The following is a 24,501-nucleotide window of genomic DNA, read 5'->3' on the forward strand; positions in this document are numbered from 1 at the left end:
GTTGTTCTTTATTTTACATAGCTCAATAGTGACAATAAATATCACTTAATTGCTTGAAGTTGCCTTAAAGTAAAGGCTTGGTGCAGAAAAGTACTATTGTACTTTCCACTCAGTACCTGTAGAAGTTCAAGTGTCAACTACATGACAGAGATGAAATATATAAAAGACACATAGAAGCTGTAGATTCAGTTATGCTCATCTACTAGTCTTCTCTCTTAGTCAGTGCAGGCTTCTTCTGTAGAACACATGATGAATGTGTAAAATTTCCCCCAGAAGTTAAATGCACTGTTTCGCGGAACACTCAGTTTTTCATTCCTTTTATTAATCTCATCCTCTTCATCACACACCCTTGAATCATTCACAGAAACTCCATGAGTTCCACTCTTGGTTTGTACGGTTTCCACATACCAGCTGCTGCAAGTATAACTATATTCAAATAGAAGACTGCTTAACTGAATATTTAGTCTCAAGTCTCCACACTTGTTAAGCACACAAGCAGCTAATTAAATGAAGACTATCATAGAATCATAGAAACATAGAATAGTTTGGGTTGGAAGGGGCCTTAAAGATTAGCCAGTTCCAACCTCTCTACAATAGGCAGGGACATCTCCCACTAGGTCAGGCTGCCCAAGGTCCCATCCAACCTGGCCCTGAACACCTCCAGGGATGGGGCAGCCACAACTTCCCTGGGCAACCTGTGCCAGCGTCTCAACATCCTCATAGAGAAGAAATTCTTCCTTATGTCTAGCCTAAATCTTCCCGTCTCCAATTTCAAGCCATTTCCCCTAGTCTTACCACTACATGCCTTTGTAAAAAGTCCCTCCCCAACTTTCCTGTAGGCCCCCTTCAGGTACTGGAATGTTGTCATAAGGTCTCCTCGCAGCCTTCTCTTCTCTAGGCTGAACAACCCCAACTCTCTCAGCCTGTCCTCGGAAGGGAGGTGCTCCAGCCTTCTGACCACCCTTGTCGTCCTGCTGTGGACCCATTCCAACAGCTCCATATTCTTCTTGTTCTGAGGATTCCAGAACCAGACACAATACTCCAGGTGAGGTCTCACAAGAGAAGAATAGAGGGCCACACTTCTTTTGATGCAGCCCAAGATACAGTTGGCCTTTCAGGCTGCAAGCGCACATTCCCAGCTCATATAGAGCTTCTCATCAATCAGCATCCCCAAGTCCATCTCTGCAGGGCTGTTCTCAATATATCTGAAAATTCTCAATCCTTATGAGGGCTTGATACTCTGCAAATTCATAAAATTTTGTCCCAAACAACCTGTACTCTCTCCTTCTTAAAAACAAGGTGGACTTTGTTCATCACAATTTTAGCAGTAACTTGTTTTATTTTTGGTGCTTATACTGACCACATTCCAATATGAAGTTATCCATACCAGATTCTACAAGTGATAGTCCTGAGTACTGGAACATGTCTGAGGTTTCATAAATATCAATTCATATCTATTGGCTTTTAGATTTCTCATTTGGTTTACAAAGTTGATTTTGTTAGATCAATATATTACTCTAAAGGCTGAATCTTAGTGAGACATTGTGAAAATTGATTTCACTTACGTATACTGTTGTGCTACATGGCTAACTGTTCATACAACCCGTGTTTACAGTTATGTACCATCTAGGCTTTTGCCACTGAGTGACAGCCAAAGCATGAAAACAAAAGCCCTATTCAGGAAAAGAATTCCCTGCACTGCTATATGAATATCAAGTGCATTATGCAAATCAAAACTCTCTTTCTGACATTCTTTATGTATAAGGAGGGAAATATGCCCAGAATCTTGAGGTAAATATCCCTGTAAGAAAACAGTAAGCACAGTAATATTGACCTCAACATTTAACTGGAACACTTAATCATAAAACTCAAGTGTCTTTGTAAGCTGTACAAATCTACATCACAAAACCAAAGAGGGTAGCCACTCTTTCAGTAAAAAGACTGTCTTTTTCTTTGGTTTTTCAAAGGAATAAGAGGGAACAAAAGGGCCTAAAAAAAGTCCCAGTTCATACAAGAGATGTTGGAGAGGGACAAAACAGAGAAAATAAAAATAATACTCTACTTTAAAAAATCTAGAATGATATTTCATGACAGTAAATGTGCACATTTCCTTTTGGAATTAATTTATGTAACTTAGGCTGTTATTTATAATTTCAGAATAGATGTAAAAGGAGAAGGCAAAACAGGTGCCTACTACACAGTACTTTAAAATGTTGTTCTGTAACTATGAATTTTATCTTTAATAAAAATCAGTTTAGGAAAGGTTTATTTGATTTTTCCCAAAATGTAAAGCTTTATATTCTATACACTTCCTTAATCTATCTATCTATCTATCTATCTATCTATCTATCTATCTATCCATCCATCTCACATTTTGCAGTAGGATAAAACTAACCCACACAGGCTAGTAGAAAACAAAAAATAAAATTCCCTTTCAAGTCAGATTAAACTCGACTATATTTATGCCAGAATAACTCAAAAAAAATCAATATTTAAAAAGCTGTGAATATGAATAGCTTACATCATATTTTCAGGTTCTATTGCACAAGCTCCTACTGCTTTGGTGACATTCACAAGTAGTGCCTGATTAGTTCCAGTAAGTAAATTCACTAGAGGTGGTATTCCATCACATTTACGGATAGTAGCTCGATTTACTGGCTCTTGGCAACATTCTGCCAGTGCTCCGATGACATTTACAAGTACTTCTTCAGACTGGTCAGTGAGCAGTCCCACCAAAGTTTCTATGGTTTTGTATTCCCGAAATCTAAAATACAGAAATAAACTCAAAGTTGTTATTTTCAGTATGCTACTGTTATAAGTTTTATTTTTTAATTAAAGTATAATTATAATTGAAGTATGATGTTTAATTTCTGTACGTAAAGTATCTTGAAGAAATCACAATACAGGTAAATCATTTCAATCAGTGCTTGAAAGTGTGACCTATAGCATAATTACTTACTCTACCTTTTTAAATACATTTCTCCAATTTGGCTATCTAGGAATCTGCAGAGTCACTTGCGGGTTTTTAAAACTTGACATGTGGATGCAACATCAATAAAGAGCTGAAAATATATTGGAAGACCAGCAAGTACTGTGGCAGCCAAACTTCCAGTACATTATCCTGTCATGTTAACAGTAGCACGGTAGTGGTGAATCAGACCCTTTCCCACCTCTCTGGACCAAGGCATCACCATACCTTTCAGTAAATGTTAGCCTTTAGAGGGTTGGCCCTGGCCAGTTCTATACTTGGTTTGGGCCTAATAACTGCATTTTCCTAAGGTCAGACCTATAGTTCTAGTACATTTCTGTTACGCTATGTTAGGTTACATTTTGAAAACCAAGTAACTGACAGAAATTTGAGTTGACGGCTATGTTAATACTTCCCTCATTCTTCATAGCATCCCATCCTACAAGCAGATGCATGCTAAAACTCAGAAGTTCATTTTTCAGAACAAGAATTTACTCTTCCGTACCTGGGCTGCTTTCGAAGTTCATTTTGTTCAGAACTCAGAAGATTCTTAACATTAAACAGACAATGTAACTTCTTTTCATATCTTTTCTATGATTCACTCTGACAGTTCCACTTGGTATATCCAGTTAGATCTAACCTGCACATTAGCTAATAATTATGCTTTGATTTATAACTTTGTGTAAACACACGTAGTTCCTCCCCTATAATTTCTTAGATGGTACAGAATTCTCATTTGTGTCTCCCTTACACCTCCCAGCCTCTGGAAATGTCTACCTGGGCTAGCTGGGCTACTCTGTATTTTCCAGGAATCTGTTGTGCATGTGGCTTTTCTTTCACAGAAAAAAAAAAATAGCATTTTTGAGATTCTGATGGCAGAACTGGAACTGTTTCAATAAAAGTTAACTTTTCAAGCTGGTTTATTGGTAGAGCATTGGTATATATTGGTATATATAAAGTTACTGAGAAATAAGACACTTAATTTTCCATTAACCAAGTCTTTGCTTAAGGAGAAATTTTGCTTACTATAATTTGAGAGTATCCCTATGATGTTTTTTCAAGATAAAACATGAACAGGATGAAAACAGGAGCAGCAAAGCAAGCAAACAATTTTTTTAAAACCCTGCTTTTCTCTGGCTACTTTATCTGTGTTGCGTATCAACTGCTTCACAGACCGAACAATATGAGCTGGCTCTGTGATGGGCAGGCTACACTCTGACAGAGCTGTTGGCTCAGGCCATCTTGTGTTCAGGAGCAGTACGGCTGCTGGCACACAAACTGGAATCTAAACCAGTCAGGCCTAGGCACCTGTATAAGCCCATTGCTGAGTCAGCACAACATCTCAGCAATGTACTTCAGGTGTAGGGAACACTGTGGAGTAGTTCAAAGACAATTAAGTGGCCCTGCAGGAGCCAGCAAGGTTTGTTAGTTCTAGCTTCATGCCAGACTCAAGCTCATCCCTCCAGATCTACTTACGTGCTTTCATATTATCCCCCCTCCCTGTTCTGCAGTGCCCTCCCATCTTGAGTTTGGATAGGGTTTACTGTTTCAGACTTAGCACTACATAATACATTCAATCAGCTCAAGTCTGGAGCTGTGCCTGACTAGTAACCGTCATGGAGTGTCAAGCACTTGCCAAAGATATGTGAGTAGCCCAGCAAAAATCTGTTTGCATTTGGACAGAATTATCAGCTACAGCTATACTAATAAATAAAACAGGCGATGGCTCATTCTCTAGCCCTCAGGACAAGAAGCACAACATCGCATCCATATGGCTAAAATCTCTTATCCTCACAATCCAGGGTGGCCCCACCCATTCTGCCTAATGGAAACAATCTGTTGCCTGCACTGTTCCCAAGGAGCGTCTGGGCATTGTCTGGGAGAGTGCTTGCTGGCACATGCTAAACTGTGTAAGGGACTGGTGCTAGCAGTTAAACAGTACGGGTAATCATAACATAGTGCCTGCACCCTGAAAGCTTTGGCCCTGTTTATTTGACCAGTACAGAGTGAGTCATTCAGTTGATCTCATCGCTGATTGATCCAGAACCACGATGCCTCCGTGTAAATACCCAAAGCCCACAGAAAAGAACGACATATCCTTCTGAAAAGCTAGGTTACAGTGCAGTCAAGAGTCCCAAAAACATTATAGGACATTACAACAGTGGTAGAGTATGTGAAGACCATGGCTCTGTACACTAACACTTTGGGAACTCATTTAGGACAGTAAAAAGCCAGACTGTAAATCCTTATTACCGTATTTTTTCTGATTTTCATCCAGCAGTTATTGATCATATCTGCTTGTCCATCAAAGTACACTAAAATTAGGGCTGCTGTCTCTTAGTCATACTCTTCCAGACTATAAATCTTACATTCCTCTGTATGGGGCAATAAGCTGTTCTATGAAATGTGGAGGGCTTATAACTCCTGCTGTCACAATCTCAGACAGTCACTCAGAACCCTGTTACTGAGAGGTTGCAGGTACCTATGATAGCATTCTCATCACTTAATTCCACTAATTTAGAAGCTGGGTCATAAAACTAAGCTATTTTTATGATCCCTTTCTGTAATTAAGGAGAGAGGCATCTAGGCCAATAATCCTAGACTCTAGTATATTTCTAAAGCAGGCGTACCTAACATGTATTGGGTTATCTACCCTAGAATGAGATAACTTGCTCTGTCTCTCTTGATGTAAAACATTAAAGTTGAGTGTGCTAACTACTCTAACTACCATGCAGCAGTGACTCCAGTTTGTAAGCTACAGAGAGGAGTGAGGATATCAGATATACCCATGGGTCCAACATTTAGTATGTTCTTATACACCTCCTGACTCAGTGTCCTATATCTGAACTATTCTTTAGAGGCACCAATTATCCCCATCAACTCGTAAGATTCAACACTGTTTCCCCTGTACCCTGATCAGGTCAGGTGGCAATTTTTAAAGTACTATAAAACCTAAGTTGAAAGACCAACTGATTATAAAACATGATTTTGAAGAATCATGACATAATAATTTTGAAAATAGTAGTGGGCCATGAAATCAAGACATGATAATGCAATAAATGTTTGCAAAATTAAGTTGTTACTTTGACACATTTTCTCCACTGATTGCACATTTCCAGATGGCTCCTGTCACAGCTGCTAAAAGTTGTTTGTTTTCAGAGTTACCAAGCAAAATAGATAGTGGTTGTAGACCTCCATGCTGTCTAACCAGGTCACGTGTTTCCTTATCTTCTGCACACTATACAAAAAAATTAAATATATATCATGTAAAATGTGTAAAATTATGGCTTCAAAAGCTAGGTGTATTATGTTGTAACTAGTAAACACCAATACAGAAGAAAACAAATATTTTATTAAGGCATCTCGGTATGCTAACAACTCAGAGAGTTTGACAGTAAATCACTTCAGTATACGCAGCAGTTCTCATATTGTCACATTGTACACGTTACAGGCAAACAAACACATAAAAGCAAAGCAGCTCTTTGCACAGTATTCCCTGCCTCTCTCCATTGGTCACCTGTGCAATTTAGGGCTTGCATACAAGAAAAGCAGGTAGGAACTTAATTACAATAATAAATACGCAGCTAGAATAGTCTTAGAAGGATTAAGTCAAAGACCATAAACATTTTTATGAAGTAATTTCTTACATATTGGAGAAATAATATAACTAAGAAACATTGAAACTGACAACCACCTGAAAACAAGGGGCTAATACTGGCTCTGATCTACTGATTATAATAATACACCTACCTTAAATATTGCACTTGCACAAAGCATCTGAAGCTCCTCATTTTCACCACTCAAATTTTTTACAAGGTTCTCAATCATTCCTTCTGTCCTTATTGCAAGTCTGTAACTTGGCTAAAAAGATAAATACATCTTTTAAATCCTGTATATTAACAGTCAAGAGCACTAGTCACAATAATAATACAATGCTACAATTCTAGGCCCTGTTATGGAGAAGCCTTGTACTTTATCTTAAGTGTTATCTGCATTGCCTTGAAAATGCTATTGATGTTTTTAAAGTTGATCAAGTACTTAAATTCTCTGCAGCGCTCTTCCAAGGACTGGTAAAACCAGGTGCTGCAATGCCTACATTGTAGCCACCTAGATTAAACAGAATTCAGAGTTTTCTGAAAGGTTGCCCTGCTAAGAACCAAGGAAGAAAAAGATACTTCATAATGGGATCAAGAAGTACCCACTCATTTCATTGAGAGACAGCCCAAACAATGGATCTATTCCTAAAACAAGGCTAAAAAAAACATGTTCTTAGAATAAAAATGCTTTAGTGATATTTTATTCCAGATTTTAACCCACAGGCATTGTAACAGGGAACCATTATTTAAAAGAGAGGAAGCATCTGTGTAAGAGATGCATTTAGTGTTATTTCCAAATTTGTCCAGATAAGAAACCCTCAAAAAAAATCTGCCAGGTCTCACGGAACTCTCATAAACCTGAGCAGCTCAAGAAGCAAATTTTGAAAATATAAGGAGTTTTATAACAAAAATCTTCTGAAAAATGATGTCTTCCATGTCTCACATTCACCAAGAGCGGTCATGCATATTTTTGGCCTTAAGTGCAATGTACCTTAATTTTAAATAGGATTCCACAAATGGAGAAATAACCACTTATCTTACATGGCAATGGTAAAAATTACTTGTATTCAAATTTAAAAACCTAGTCTACTTAAAGTTGTGAAACTTGCCAAGAAAATCTGTAGAAAAATCACGTGTTCCTTTCTTCTTTTTGCAATCGATCAAGACTATACCAAATTCCTAAGGACATTGTAAACCATACTGTTCTGCACTGCATTGGCCACATTTGCAGGTTAGCTTTGTAGAATTTAAATGTACTGACTAACCAGAATATAGCATCTTAAGTTGCAAAATTCATCAAGTATAAGGAAAAAAAAAGAGGAAAAAAAAGGTGAAACTGATTAAGAATTTTATTTCTATATTTTTTCTTTCACAAATTACTCCCAGCCTTTTAAGTAAAAAATATGTGATCTTTACTTCATTAAAGGCTGTGACTTTCTCAAAAACAATTCGATGACGCAAAGCATTCACGTCCTGATTAATTCACTGCCCTGGTTTAAGTTGCAGTCACACGTAATGCTTCCTATTATAAGGTAATTGTTTTGATTATGAATTTTGTTGTCATGCTGTAATGATTAGAAATAACTTAGCTATATCTTTATTTACCTCTGATGCACATTCTTGTAGTGTCCCCACTACTGGGGTTAGGATATTTGCATGTGAACATTTGAGCCATCTAGCTAATAATGGAATGCCACCAGCTTTACGGATTTCTTCTTTATTTTTGATGTCTTTGCTGCAGCTCCAGAGTGCCAAAGCTCCACAGCGTGCTATTTCAGTATCTGTCGCTTGATACGGTGTTAGACTGGTTGATCTCACTGAACTACATTCCAACAGGCCAACCTAAAAAAAATCCATTTTTTTAAATTATCTACAGGGAAGTTTGACATTATACTGCTTTTTAATGATAGCAAACCCTACCACAAGAATCATGCACAAAACATATGATGTATTTTTTGGACAAAAATATGCACATGAGAAGGGTACAGATTTTAATGTCTGCTTACCAATTTCTTGATTCCTCCATGCTGCCTTACTATCCTTCGTGCTTGTTTAAACAGAGCAACATTAGCAATTGTTTCAGCTGCCAAACATTTTAGATCTTTATCTGGAGAGTCAAGGATTTTCACCATGATCTCTAAGCCCCCAAGATCTGCAATTGCATGTCTGGTCAGTGTATTTTGACTAATTTCTTTCAAGATTTTTAATGAACCAATCTAAATAACAAAAGATAACCAGAGTTAAACATTATTTAAGTATACATAAAGAGAAAAATTCTTTAAAATGCTGGGTTATCTAAAACATTTTGTATTTTAAATTGAATCAGAACAAAATAAGGAAACAGAAAGTTAAGGAAATTAGTTTTTTTCCTTAAAAAAAAATAGGAAAAGAAATAGATTATATAAAGCTGAAAATTGAAAAAAAAAAAGAAAAGGCATATTCATTGCTTTATTCAACAAAGCAACTTACCTGACATTTAATTTCTTCTGTATCAAGTAAATTAATTAACACTTCAAGACATCCACTGTCTCTAATGGCCAGCTTACAAGGTTCTTGAGCCAGATTGAAATGTCTCATAAAACACAATGCTATTACAGTAGCTGTTGGATTACCTCCCTAAAATAAAGCAAATAATTCACAAATATGTAAAGTGCATTTATTATAAAACCTAAGCTTTTCTGGTAAAACTACTACTAAAGAAGAACTATGATAGATTATTTTGATTATATAGTGTTAAATAATGCAGACGTAGTAAGAAATGGAATTATTGACAAGTCTGCAAATGGCATATAGTTTGAAACAAGAGTGAATAGCACAGGTGACACATTACTAATACGGCTTGCATTGACTGGAGTAGTAAATTAAGCAGTCAACTATTGTGCATTTTGTATGAGTGTTTGTAGGTAGAAAAAGAATACAGTGAAGACGCAGATATTTCAGAGAAGCTGTTTGCATTCATTGCATTGGTGTTCACTCTGTAAGAAACCTAGAGATTCCAACTGGAATCTTCCATTGTGGAGAATGGAGAACATTTCAGGAGACTTTTGCTGAAACTGAAGTCACTGTAGAAAGTTTATAAAAGACTTTTACTTTGTGAATAACAAATTGCCATTATTAGACAGCATTCAACCAAGTTACAAAGGAAACAGGGTAAAATGTTTAATTGAGTACAAGTGGCATGTAACCTCTTCCTTCAAACTGCCCGGTTACCAATGTCTTGGGAAAAAGTAAGTATGAGGTCAACCTTGAAAAGAGTTCAAGGCTTATCCAAGGCCTTTTAGACAAAAATCTGAGCTGCACAAATTGGTAGATTGAAATAAAGAATATAATTAGCAGACATCTTGTCTGAACATCATGTTCTTGTAACAATATGACACACTTAGAGTCACCATGAATCTGTTATGTGAAGCCTTACCTTACAAAACCTACCACATTTGTGGCAATGGTGATCTAGTTAATATGTCTAACTGGACTCCATAAGGATTTTTACAAAGTCCCTCTCTGATACCTTTTAAAGAGAGGAAGGTGCAATATTATAAGAGGAAAGGTCATTGCATGGATTGAAAAGAATGACTAAAACATAGTAAACTGAGTAAAAGAGCAAATAATCCAATAGAGGGATGTGATTTAGTGGTGTTCCACAAATCTGTGTTGAAGTTTTTAAATTCAACATACTCATGAACACTCTGAAAAATGGAAGGATTAGTTATGTGACAAAATTTGTGAATGATAGTATGATTCAGGGCCAGTTGTAATGAACTGCTAAAGATGTTACTAAGACTAAGAGAGTAATAAAATGAGAAGTGATACACATCAGAAAAACTCCATACATGAACTCAGGTTTTCAGCTGACCATTAAAAGTTAGAAATATCTTGGGGTTAGGGTAGATAGCAATCATAAAAAAAAAAAAAGTAGAAGGAATATTAGGACTTATTTGGAAAAAAACATAGTGAATGGAGACTGCCACTATGTCATTGTATAAATCCATGGTTCACATCCACCTTAAAAACTTCATGCAGTTCTGCAGTCTCCATTCCAGTAAGGATACTATAGCACTGGAGTTCCAGAGCAGAGCAGCAAAGATAATCCAAGTTTTTTTCAGTCTGGAAGAGGGATGCCTGAAGGGGTATGATAAGAGGTCTACAATGTTGGGGATGGCATTTTACTGAACGTCAGTAAAAATATAAATATCACATTAAATTTTCAGCTCTCTGAGCTAAAACCAGGTCAGGGCTTGGAGACTATTAGAAAGCTGTGTGTTTGCCCTGTTCTGACTTTGCCCTGGGCATTCATTTATGGTCCTAGATTTCCTCTGCCTTGCTAGAACGTGAACAGAGTTTCACACTACTATGAGTTATGCAATCAAATTTCCCATATTTGTGGAAATCAGAGGTCAGGACATCTGGAGTGCAAGGATGAGCTTTAACCACAGAAAACTTCCATCCTGATTATTATGTCCTCCCTACTGTTACAGTCAAGTTGCTGGGATACACTGTCTTTTGATCTGGCCGATACACTTCCTTTTATGCCTAAATTTAAGGTCATAAACTTACAAATAATGAAAAAAAAATACAGTAGCTCAGTGTAGGAGTTCTATCCTGGAAACCAGAGCATAAGAAAAGACTTGGGATGTTGAATAGGAGTTTGAGATTATAGTGTAACATTTGATTAATAGTATGAGTTTTGAAATATACAAGTGATAGTGCTCAATAGGAACACTGGTATTATTTTTTTTTCAGGCACTTCTGCAACTATTACTAAAATTCTGTGTCCTTTTTTTACAGTTCTAAAAGGAAAGTGAAAATATGGAGATGATTCAGAGAAGACATATAAAAATGACTGTAAGCCTGGAAAATAGTTTCCTTAAGACAGACATGAGAAGAACTATTCAGTTTATTAAAAAGTAAATTAAGGTATGATTTATTCATAGTGAATAAATAAATCTATGAGGAAGAAGAACGTGATCACAGAGAGCTCTACAGTCTCGCACAGTGGTTTGATGATTAGAAATTTAAAGTACTAAAATTTAGATGAGGAGTAAAGTGCAAGTTTTCCATTGTGTGGTTAATCATCCTTCGGAAGAAATTACTTAGAGTGATGATAAGTTTTCCAGCAGTGCAGAATTTTCAGTCAAGATTGCATGTTTTTCTAAAAGATAAGCTCTATTTCAGACACAGCTACTAGACTATAAGCAAGAAAAAGACTGAAGAATACACCCTGTGGCATGCAGAAAGTTAAACTGTAAAATAACAATGGATTCCTTTGAACCTATAATACAGATTTACTATTACTCAAATCAGGCATGTACCCGGCTGCACAGAAATTAGGCGGGCTGAGCCACCATGTAGGTGCAACAGAAGCTGGAGTGCATGAGCAATGCCAACTGGTGCTAATGGGGAAGTCAGAACACCTAGTAAATCAAACTACAGTCTCCACCTCCCACATGCCCCTGAATTCCAAGGAAGCTTCGGCTCCCATCCAGACTTGAACTGTGCTGCCCAAGCCCACCTTTTTCAAATGACACTTTCAAAACTGTAAGGGGCTTTGAGCCAACCCTTTTCAGAGGAAAATATTTTGCTAAACTGTGCACATCAGACTGAAATACAGAATACTGAAAAACTGAGTAACGTTTGCTAGTATGAAACAAGTAGATCGAAAAAAACCTGAACTTTTGCAGCATATTTCTTAAATATAGAAACAGTATGACAAATGCAGTAAAAAAGCCGTTAAATTAAAAATGCTTTTCAGGAGACACCATAAATATAGTATAGAATCACAAGTCAGAAAATACTTCCAAAAGGAAACTGATAAAGTTACAGATCAACATCATATATTATACAAAACACTTCTGCTCCTCAATAAAGAATATGTGGATGGCATTTCATAGATTTTTACTTAAATTTCTTGTAACTATACATATCCACAGAATTTCCCCACAGAAAACTGGTTTAATATATAGGTCATTTTTAAACATCTGTAACATATACTGTCCTAAAGGAAGAGCCCTACATATTTTTCATGTTATCTCTTTTTATGAATTATTATCATCTTGACATCAGAAGAAATTAAACATCTAGCTTAAGAACATATTTTGATCTATTTCGTAAAGTATGTCCTAAGGAATAAAATATTGTAGAAACTTCTCAAATATTTTCCTAGAGAAATCAGCCTATCCACACAAGTCAAAGTCTAAATGATTTTTTAAAAAAAAAATCCATAAGATATCATTCCAAAACTACACCAAACATTATGTAGCACAAAAGGACCATGAGCCGTCATTTTACGAAGTTTGTGGTCTTTTCATATAGCTTAGGCTTTCAGTTTGAATTTGCTTTGCCTTATAAAAATTTTGCAATAGGTCTTCAAAGAGGAAAACTTGTGTTTTTATTACTTTACATAACTGTAAGGAGTATATTGCTAATGTGGCAAGTGTTGTCTCTTCTTTTAAGGAGTGCTTCTCCTACAGTGAAACTACATTTGTACATACTGTAGCAATTCATAATTGACTTATCTGACATGTATGGCATATGACATTTAATATGGACCAGGTTTTTAAAAAACAAACAACTTTTAATTCTCTTATATTAAATAAAAAATAGAAGCGTATAATACATATATATGTATTTTATTTTGGGGGCTTCAAAAGTGCATGCCATTTGAACAGTTTTTAAAGTAAAACCACAATAAAATATTTTTCATATGTGCTGAAGAATAAGTTCTACAAAATAAAAAATACTACTGATGGTTTCAACAACTATTTTTTGTTTCTTGAAGTTATCATTATAATAAGTCTCGCAGTACTCACAGCATAGATTTTAACATGTATGGAAATAGTTACCTCTCCATTAAGTTGACATAAAATCTGCATAATATTGCTATACCATTTGAAATCTGATACGGTAGATGCAAAATAAACTCTATTGGCAGATCAACAGTCAATTTTAAGCCTTGAAATTAAATGCAGATTTCGTTTAAAATGTATGTCTTCCTATATGATGGTATAGTGTAAATATCCAGAATTTAAATGAAAATAAAAGTGCCACTGCTACACTATTAGTAAAACATCTTCTGTGCAATATATGCATAATGTCCCTATTACAATGATCAGAGCTAATAACTGAGAATCAAAGAACTATATTGAATGTGTAGCAAAGCTTGTCTTTCTTTTGCTTTTGTTTCTGAGGTATTTAACAGACCACTTCTGTCATACTAAAATGTACAGATTAATCTAGTTAAAACTTTTAATGTATGTATACAGAGGCAGCTGTTTTAGACAATGATAAGACTGAATATGAATTTGCTACCTGTGAGTCCATTCTCACCTTCTGTGATGGGAGGAAGAAAAGAAAAAGATGTCTACGAGACCTTCCCCATAAATTTCTTCATTATAGTAGGGCAGGGTGTAGAGCCTGCACTTATAGTCTTTTCACAACTGAAAAGGGCATTTCAGGAATGGTGAAAGCTACAGAGGTGTCTTAAAAATGTAAAACGAGATCTAATGTACAAAAGAATATCAGCCCGGCTAGTTTGACTGCCTTCATAATATAGATCAAGTTTTCATCCATTTATTTTTGTGTACCACAAAATAACTAGCATTTTACTAACACAGACTTTGCACCTCTTTGGGGCATGAACTCAGTCTTAATTAAAAGATATCAAGAAATAGGAAATCTAAAAGCTAACAATCTTTACTGTTAAAATAATGATCTTTCCTGACTTCACCACATTTTTTCAATATGATTTGAGAATTTGGATACCAGGACAAGACTCACTGCTTCTAAAAGCAGTCTTGCTAGTGCTGTAAAACAAGGTAAACTTTACTTTCCTAAGCCTACTCACTGGTCTGGATCAAGAAAAAGCATTCATTGTCTTTACCACAGAAGTACTTAGTAACTGTTCAGTTGCTTGCATGCTAACTTCTAGAATTTTTAGAGTAACTGCTTCCAGAAGACAGCCCTCACGGTACTAGTATGTTCTGAATTTTGTGTTCTCATCTACTCAATTTTGCACCTGAGCATCACAAAGCACATTTGATCTGCACAAAGGCACCCCACCAAGCAATTCAGATTTGCCTTTGAAAGCCTGTCTTGTTATTCCGCATAGATCACCATTTCTGGTTTTCAAGAGCGACCTCATATTCACATGCAGAACTCTGACTAAAGAGTTGAACAGTGCTAGGTTTAGTCACTGCTACACTAGAAACATCTCTATGTGGTGATGTTTCTCCAAATACGTACACAGGTACTGGCTAGTCCATTCCAAACGCACAGAAAGATCTAAGACACACAAACTTTTGGCTGCATTCAGGCCCCCTTTTCACTGGCTTGTTTAGAGTCCTATCTTTCTCCACTTAAAAAATCTCCAGGCCTTCAGAAATTCTTCCTTAGGATCTCATGGAACGCTTTTGAAGTATGCAAGTATCTTCTGACACTTTCTGGCAGAACCACATTGAAAGACCATGCCTCTTCCCCACCCCAGTGCTTTAGGACCTCAACAGCAAAGGCTCCTCAACAATAGAAAATGGTAGAAAATAGCTACCTACTTAGTTGCTGGTGCTAATGTTTGTTAAAATTAGTATTTATGGCCATCCTAGGACTTCTTAAGCCACAAGAGATTTCTGAGAGGGGGTGAACAAGGGGACAGGGACACCAACAAAATTAGCTACAGGGATATATTTTAGTATTCTTAGATGTTTCCCCATTTTCTGTATAAGTTTATTAAATGAATTTTAAGGTGAAAAGAACTTTGGCTTTGTTCATAGTTTGCAGGCATTAGCTCTTAATGAAGCTGAAATCGTACTGATTCCAACCGTAAGTCAGGGCAGTTTGAACGCTGGTTGCCCAGGATGTTGCACAGGTACAATAATGTTTTTAAATGGAAGTGTATCAAATTGCAACTAAATAAAAGCCAGTAGGGGGTCAGAAATTCATTCATTGTTGTTATGTAAATTCGGGAAACCAGAAGGCATGATGTAATGGGAAAGAAGGAAAGAGGAAGTTCAGAAGAGTCATCAGTGCCTTAAAAAAATTACACAAAGAGTATAAAAGCAAAAATCTCATTTGAGGTTGAAAATAGGAAGTGTAGAAAGAGATTAATCAGCCAAGATCGTGAGCTCTTCAGTTGGCTGGAACTCAGGAAGCATACAGAGAGTGAGAACAAGATCAAGTAACTCAGAATGTAAATAAATGAGTAACACAAGCACATAAGGACACAAATCAAAATATAACTACCAAGGACACACAAGTTGAAATCATCATTTTATTTGATACTTCCGTAAGAATCAAGAGAAAACAGTTAGTTGACAGCAAACTTTCAACAAATGTGATCAAGAAGGCTAAAAGCATTGACAAGTCTTTTTTATGCATTAGTCTTTACCATGCTCTAGTATCAATGTCAATAATCATAGAGTAAATGCCTATTCTAAGGACGTCTAACTTAGATGTTTTCCTACTAGCTGAGCTTCGTGGAATCCACTCTATGGTAATGACTGAATTGGTCAATGCCAAAGACATTAGTTTGCAGAACCGCAGAAAAGAATCTGGTATTAATAATGGATTGTGACATAGATATTACCTATCAAAATCACAATGATGTCAGAAAAAAAGAAAAACCTGCACAGAGAGGCTTATAACCAGATTTGTAACTGGTAAGATACAAAAAATTACCCTTCAGTTTGGCACTGATGAAACCACAGTTTAAGTATCATACTTAGAAAAAGATAATGACCAACTTGACAAGGACCAGAGGAGGATAGTAAAATATCTCTAAAGTATGATTTACACAGAAATACTGAAGGAACTGAAGCCGTTTACTCTAGATATGACTAGAATAAGAAGGTGTTTTAAAGAATGGCTATAAAGACAATCACCTGTTCTCCAGGTCAACTGTGGGTAAGACAAAAGTTAATGGGGTTAAGTGACATCAGTGCTGATTTGTGCTAGGTATTAGAAAACACTTTTTAATGGCAAGAATATTTGAATTTTGGAATATATTGCTTATAACAGTTACGAAGTCTCCATCACAGGAAAGAAAAGTTAAAGAAATATTTGTCCAGAAGACACATAAAGCATTGATACTGTTTTGGAGGTAAGCAGATGGAGAAAAAGACCTCCTGAATTCTGCCCTAGCTATATTTTCTTTTTTTTTTTTTTTTTTTTTTTTTTGTGGTGAAGGTATGACCACAAAATTCTGTAAATAATAGATGATTGAACCCTAACAGATAATACGATCATAGATAGATGCAGGCTTAAGATTTCAACATCACATATCTCATATTCTCAAACCACTTATTAACAAATACAAAGCTTAAAATTTTAAAACTGTGATCTCAGTTCAGTAGGCTAGCAAAGAAGATACGAAATTCCCTCTAGAGTCATCTCTGGAAAGGGTAAATACCAACTGATCTGCCAGCAGGCAGAAATATTAGCTTTTCAGTTAGCTGAGACTGTACAGGAGACCTATGGAATATCTAACCTGACACAGTCCACTTTATGGTGTGCATTACCCTGTTGCTTTTGCTTGAACGCTCTGACATCATACATGGCATAATTATGCCAGTTTGACTGACCTTCCTACAGCAGGGACCTGCATCAGAGTTTAGAATTGTCACAATTTGACATTACAGAAAGGACGACTTTATGAGAAAGGCGCCATTCCTGCCTGCTACTGGCCACATGTCATTTTCCAGTATCCTTGTTCCCCATTTCAACTTAAACCTAGAGGCATCATTGGAGTAAAAATAATAAAAGAACTAACACATAATAAAAGAACTAACAAGACTATAAAGAGGACGATTCCAAAAGTGTGGCCCAATTTGTAGTAAAATGCACATACATGCATGGAAAAATATAGATATTACGATAAAGTTACAGGGCATTTCCATTTTCTGAAAGAAAGAAGGATGAAAATATAAAATTACACAGCTGTTGGCTCACAAAGATCTCTATAAATATGCTACCTATTCAGAGTATTTTTATTGAATTATTTTATTTGTATGTGGATCTAGAGTGAATGTGATTGAAAGTAACCAAAATACGAAATATTGTTTTACTTTGCATGACAATGTCAAGGATTTTTTTTTCTGTTTAGACCTATGGCTGAAATGTATCTTGCCACAGTAAAAGTTCATTTTATTTACTGTATTAAGTAAATCCTAGAAAGATACCTTAGTATGCACGTTTGTGATAGAATGCCTATGAATGAACAATAGGAAGGAAAGTTGCTGGGTTTGGGCAGTTTTGTCAATCTTATGTACAGTAATATCTTAGTTTTGTTATGAATATATTTTATCTTGGTAGCAATAACAGCATTTTTGAAAATACTAAGACTGAACATACAAAATCAATATATTTTTAGAAAGTACTGAACAAACAGAAAAGTTTATATGATATTCAAAAGAAAGAATTACAGGAAACTTTATTGTTATACCTGAAATTATTTAATTAAAATTCATTAATGGAATGAAAAAAACGCCTAGAACAATAATACTGTTTAAGTAGACTCACACCTCAAATTACTATTAAAATATTTCCATTTTTATAAAACTACAAACCCCAAATTAAGCACAAACAGAATTCTTCATTTACACCTTTGTAACTTTTTGATTTTCCGTTGAACTTGATTCTTTCAAATCACAGACCATTTTGTAATTTTCTGCTGGAAAACACTTCAAAATTTAAATATATTTTAATAAAGTCCAGTAGAAGACTGAATATTGTAGTACAATATCTATATGCTTCAATATGCTTCAGCAGGGCAGTTTTTCTATGCTAGTGTACCTCTACACACTCTGAGTTTTGTTTTGGTTTAAATACTAGTTCAAATTTTTCACTTTGTTTTATAAAACATACAAGCTGCAAGTTGTTAAAAGATGAGTTGTGAGTTGGACAAATATAACTGAGTTATGGAAAAATTCCCTGCCCCATTTCCTGAATCTTCTGGCACTTTGGCTACAGCCTGGCAGTATGTAAACCATACAGATCAATATAACTAAAACCAGTGGAAAATCACAGGCACCACAAAATCTAAAACATTCACACTGGACTGAAATCATGCACAGAAGCTTCACAGTTTTAGTTTCAGATTAATATCTGACCCTTCAGGGGCAGAAGTGATGTACATGTTATGACCCAGACACAGTGAGTTTAAATTGTCACCATACTTGATGAAAATGAAAATAATTTCCAAACAAAAGAATAAGTCTATTATTTTCTGAGTGAACCAGAAGGGTTTGTTAGGCAACTGTTGATTCCCTCTTGAAAACTCTCCCAAGACATATATCCATTCCATTAGCTTTCCTTTTCTGATTCATCATAATTGGAGGTAAGAGTCAATGTAGTTCATGTGCAAACATATGAACTTTTACTCCATTGGACTAGGAATGGTAGAATGTTTTTCCCGGTAACTTCTCAAACCTCAAACTTGGAGAGAAGTGAAATACTGACCCAAAACCCACAGAAAACCCAGCCAAGGTAATATAATAACTGAACAGTGCAAGTTTATCTTCTTCGCATTTGTGAAATTTTCAGTTTAGGAGTGTATTTGTTCCCCAGTTGCATCTGGACAATTTTATAAAGACAATGGACCACACTCTTTTCAATTCTAGATACATTTGGAGAGAAAAATAAGAAGATTGTAATGCACACAACAAACCCACAATTCCACTGTGATTTCTAGATCAGATCACTGCAACAGATGTAAATTTGGGATTTAATATAATTGATACACCAGAAACTACTGCTACTGCACAATGTCAGCACTCAAGAGAATGTGTGAGAATGACTGAGGTGATTCCAAGTTTTAGCTCTGGCTTAGGTTTTAGTTACCACAGGTGACCTGTAGTACCTTTGGTAGCTGTACTATGGTTAAGACTTCAGCTTCTCTGGCAGTGTGCCTTGAGGTAACTGTATTTATAGAGTAAGTCTTAGATTGTCCCAAATCTACTCCATAGTCTCCTAATGACATTCCAGCATGAATGAGCTCCGCTACAGCGAACATCCTAGACTTCCTCTGCCCACTGTGACCAGCCCTTTTATCACATGCAAATTGCTTTACTTAATGAACAAATCATGAACGTCCACCATTCTTCGTCAGAAAAGGCACTCTCCTGGGTATCATTTTATCTCTCCAGCATTACATTGCCTTCACCTACCACTATCACCAACACAGATGGAGCCCCTGAACAGTTGATTTACCTCTGCATCCTTGATGACAGGGCCATGTTTTTGTAAGTGACAGGCCACACATTTCTTCAGCCTCAAATGAAGGAAGATTTCTCACTCATTTGTTTAGATTATGACACACTGAATCTCAGTCACTGTCCTGCACTCCCCTCACTTTCAGAAGAGGCTGCCCTGCAGAACAGAGACTTAAATACTTGGTAAGTCACACACAATAGGGGAGTTGTGCCATTCAGCACTCTCTGGTACCGAAATGCAAAGCTTTCTCCATGCGTACATCTGTGGCCAGAAGGTCAGACAACTCCCTCCAGAAATGGCCATGCTTACTTCTACCACTAAGTAATGAATCATTTTGGGGTGGAAACTCCATTGCCATATTAACTGTAACAGCAGCGTGCACGTCATCATACCTATATTCAGCCCGCCTGACAAGCCTCAGAAACATGGCCAACAGCACTCACAGCTTGACAAAACATCAATTTGATGTTAAAGACGACATTCATATTCCATCTTGCTGCCTGCCCTAAAGGGATAGTTACTATGTATATAAAAAGACTAGTCTCTCTGTAATAACCCAAAGCCTGGAGGATCATCATGGACACTAAGACAGGATACAGTGAATGTGCACCACAACCAAGTCTTCAGCATTTGTGTCTTCTTCAGCCATGGAGGACACGAGTGCTGGTAGGATGTCTGTATTGTTGGTAAGCCTCTATACCCTACATCATCAGGAGTCTACAGTTCCTGCAAAAACAATACAATGCCATCAGCTCTTGCAGGCTGGCTGGAGCGATATGTTCAGATATTTCCTCTCAATATGATTGATTTTATAAAAGTATCTGAATGCTCTGTCCTAAACAAGGCTGGCTGCAGACTTGAAAACCTCTGCAAAGCCCTCAAAGAGCCCTTTTATCAAGTTTGGGAATCACACTATGGCATTCATAGTGGGCTATCTCCTTAAATTTAAATGTTAATATTTGAGCACAGTCACCTGCAAACATTTTTTTATATAGCCTTCTACCTGACGTTAGTCTTTATGTGATTTCTTTCTTCCCTTTTTGCCTCAGCCTCTGGCTGAAGTCATGGTACATGAATCACAAGCCCTTGAGACAAATTTACCCTACAGTAATCCTTCAATGGCCTTCAAAATGTCCCTTTGGCACGTGCACTGAACATTCAGGTCTCATGGTGTCCTTGAGCTATGCTTGCTCCAAATTTCCTCCCGTCCCATAAAGAAGCCCTTTATGCTGTCTATGCAATCTCCCTCCTAAAAGATACCAACCAGCTAAAAGATATCAACTGAACAAAAAATATTCTTTCAGGAAAACTGCTACATAGGGCTAAATTTGTTTTGCAAGAAAAGCAACCAAACAGATATATTAGCTATATTATGTGCCAGTACAGATAGGAGAGGACAGCTAGCTGGCTTCATATAGACCAAAATAACTCAGAAAATCAAGACATAAACTTAAAAGCGATTCTTGGGTAAAGAGAACAAAAATGCTGTTGCTCATAGAACAGTGAGTAACTTCGAGTTACGACTCCTCAAAGAAAGGACATGTATGTTCTAGTGACCAGAAGGCAGATAAGGTCTTTCGCATCTATGAAGAATTTATTGGATTTTTGACTTTGCTTTTCTGATTGGTCAGACAACATCAACCTATGCCAGCTGTCATAGAATCTCCACATGTTGCTGTTTCTTTTGTCAGCTAATTCTTGCAAATTCCTTCCACATGTTTACTTACTCCTGCTTTTCTTCAGAATCCAGACAGCCTTTCACTCTGTTCACCAACATAGCGTCAGATCTGTCCCAAAAATGTGAGGATACTTTGCTGCCCACCCCCTGAAGAGCTCTAAAGATAGTGCAGCACATGGTGATAAGAAAGTAGAGAGCTGTGCAAAGCCAGTAGGTTGGATCTACTAAAACTAGAACCAAGACCAACCTATAGGTTGCTCATCACACACCTCTTGTCTATGTAAACAAAGCTCAAGCACAGTCACCAAGCTGGCTAGGCATCTAGCAGATGCCCATCAACTAATCACCCCATTAACTGAGGACTACCAATTCATTTCTAACACCGTTACAAAAAGGCTGATCTATACAAAACACTCCAAGGCAAAAAGGCCAGAAAGCATGCAACCTCGTATTTCCAAATACATAAAGAATCTGGAATAAGAGTACTCCTTCAAAAGACTTCACATTACACTCACTGATGACTTCAAATGCACAAGACTGTGGGGATGGAAATTATCTGTCTAAATTCACTCACCTACAGCCATCCTACGTTCTTGATAATTAAGACCAAGTCATCTCAAACCATCCTACGTTCCTGTTGAGTCAACGCCAAAGCTGAAAATGTGATCCATCTCATTCTGCATTAGATGCTTAAAATATCAGATGAATCACATCCCAGAAGTGCCTGTTTTTCCACTGATCATAAAGGTAGCCTTGAATGCCCAGCTCAGTTACAAACACCTACTCTATTTACATTTAGAGTTAGGTGAGATGGATCTCAATCTAGGTACTGCTTTCATGTTTTGGCACTAGAACAAGGATATAGCTCCCTCCCTCGTTTTGGCCACTTCATCTGAGGAAAATAAAGCATATGTATTTTTTAAAAGAACATGCAGAAATTAGCAGGAAATGAGGACTGAAAGAGAAAAGGGTCTAGGACTGATTTTTTTTTAAAAAAAAAACAAACAGCACTACTGTTTTTTTAATTTAACATTAACACTGGTTAATCCTCACTGCAGACTTGGAGATGCGACATATGCTGCCCACAATGCAGATGTACTACTGACCTTGTGTGACAGTGTCAGACCTGCCTAAGTAATTTTGATTTTTGTATAGCACTTGGCTCACAAAGAGAATAAAAGCCATAAAGTTATTACAGCTATTTTATTTTTATGGATTAAACTCATTTGGGAAACCAGTGGAAGTGAATCTGTTCAGAAGATTTAATGATCTTGGACTAGAAAGGACCTGTGCCTGTACAGACTATTGGAGATTGAGCATGCTGCTGAAGTTTCGTAAGCACTGAGCACATAGAAAAGACATTATGATTTGAAACCAGCTAAAAAAGATTTTGCAAGAAAAACAAAATGATACCAATAGTTCATGAAAAACTAAGAGGAAAACGTTCTCTGGAGAAATAAAACAAACCTGAAAACTGAGCTTAACGAGAGCATAGGAAAAACAAATATAGATGACAGGGCTGAAGCACAGGCATGGTTCTAAAGTAACTGTGTGAATAATAAGCTGTGATTAAATTGAGCCTAGACCCAACATGCAACACTTAAAACCAATGAAGAATGCTGTTCTCACTTCTTAAAACTCTTTTCAGACACAATCATATTCCAAATCTTTAAGAAAGCCAACAATTTGCATGATTTTAAAGCTGTAAGTCAGACTGAGACAGCTGTGGCAATTTACAATTACTTTAGAGGTATAGTAGCTATGGTGTCAAAACAGTAGCTCATTAATTTAATTACCTGCTTTTACAATAGGATAGACTCCTGTGAAAGAGAAGAATCAAACATCAGTTATTTTACACTCTTTTCCTCAGCCTTTAATTTTTTAAATGCCATCTATTCTTTCTTGACTGTGTTTGGTTTTTTGTCTTCTTTATTTCTTTATTTCACTACTTCTATCTTGCCTTTCATTTCACCAGCTATGAAAGTCTTAGGAATACGCAACCCTAAGAAATTAAACCTCTACACAGAAATTCATCAGAGTTGGTGTTAATAGCAAAAAAACCAACTGTCCGTTAAGAATTTATGCCTCTTGTGACGTGGAATGATTGTTTGTACAGTATTTTGAGCAGAGAGCTATGCAAGTGCTTCAGAGTTGCCAATTATAATAATAACTTGAGAATTCACCATTTGCCAATATGTCCTACCTAGTAAATTTATTGTAAAAAAGATTCCATTTTCATAGTTAGCACTGGCTAGGTTGTTAAAAACGATATGTCTTAAATATAAAATGCAGTTTTCCCAAATTTTTATTCCCTTTTTTCATTACTCACATTCTTTATTGATTTTCTTAAAACAAACAAACAAAGAAAGAAACAAACAAAAAAACCTTGGCTCATACTAGAAGATGGTAATGAGAGATATTTATGAGCAGTGGAGAAAGGAGTGATATGAAGACTGACAGGTTTGCCAGGGCTAACAGGTTAGCCAAACATGTGCCTAGAAACACTAGTAGGTGGCACATGATTATGCCTCATACATTCATTATTTTCTGAAAAATAAGTCTACCACTTAGCCAAAATACAGCAAAAGTTATCTTTCATCTTGATCTTTCAGTTCAGTTGAATAGCATCCTTCATATCACCCTACCATACACTTTCATGAGGGAAAAGAAAAGATTTGTTGTTAGACACTCCACTAATAAGGTCAGGTGAATTATCTGCAAAACGATGCATTACGCATAGCAAAATTATTTCATATACAAAAAGAACATTTATATAGGCTTATTTTGTACTTAACAGCTAAAATATAATCTCATGCAAGGTTTCCTAATGTGATATTATGAAGAAAAAAAATAACTCTTACCCACAGATTGTATAAAAAATACTAAATGTGCAATATATTTCCAACGCATATTAGATACCTGAAGTGCTGCTGTTAGATTCTATTACTTGCCTCTATTCTGCATCTAGGGCCGAATTTCAAGATAAGAGATAAATTTCTTTTATAATTCTGTGCATAAAATAATTCCTAAGTTGAGTACATGGCTGACCAAATTTATAATTT

At 36.4% G+C, this 24,501-nt stretch overlaps 1 protein-coding gene across 2 annotated transcripts in view; it reads right to left on the reverse strand.

Annotated features, from left to right (window-relative positions):
- Positions 1-24,501, reverse strand: part of ODAD2 (outer dynein arm docking complex subunit 2) — a 103,635-nt gene that overhangs the window by 46,040 nt on the left and 33,094 nt on the right. For both annotated transcript variants that reach the window (XM_054060614.1, XM_054060613.1), the window contains 6 exons: positions 9,034-9,180; positions 8,571-8,780; positions 8,170-8,406; positions 6,719-6,829; positions 6,052-6,206; positions 2,522-2,764 (listed from right to left, as the gene is read on the reverse strand). In XM_054060614.1, coding sequence (XP_053916589.1) covers positions 2,522-2,764; positions 6,052-6,206; positions 6,719-6,829; positions 8,170-8,406; positions 8,571-8,780; positions 9,034-9,180 — 1,103 coding nt within the window. The remainder of the gene's footprint in view (positions 1-2,521; positions 2,765-6,051; positions 6,207-6,718; positions 6,830-8,169; positions 8,407-8,570; positions 8,781-9,033; positions 9,181-24,501) is intronic.

The sequence above is a fragment of the Cuculus canorus genome, chromosome 2, assembly GCF_017976375.1.
Source record: "Cuculus canorus isolate bCucCan1 chromosome 2, bCucCan1.pri, whole genome shotgun sequence".
Lineage (NCBI taxonomy): Eukaryota > Metazoa > Chordata > Aves > Cuculiformes > Cuculidae > Cuculus > Cuculus canorus.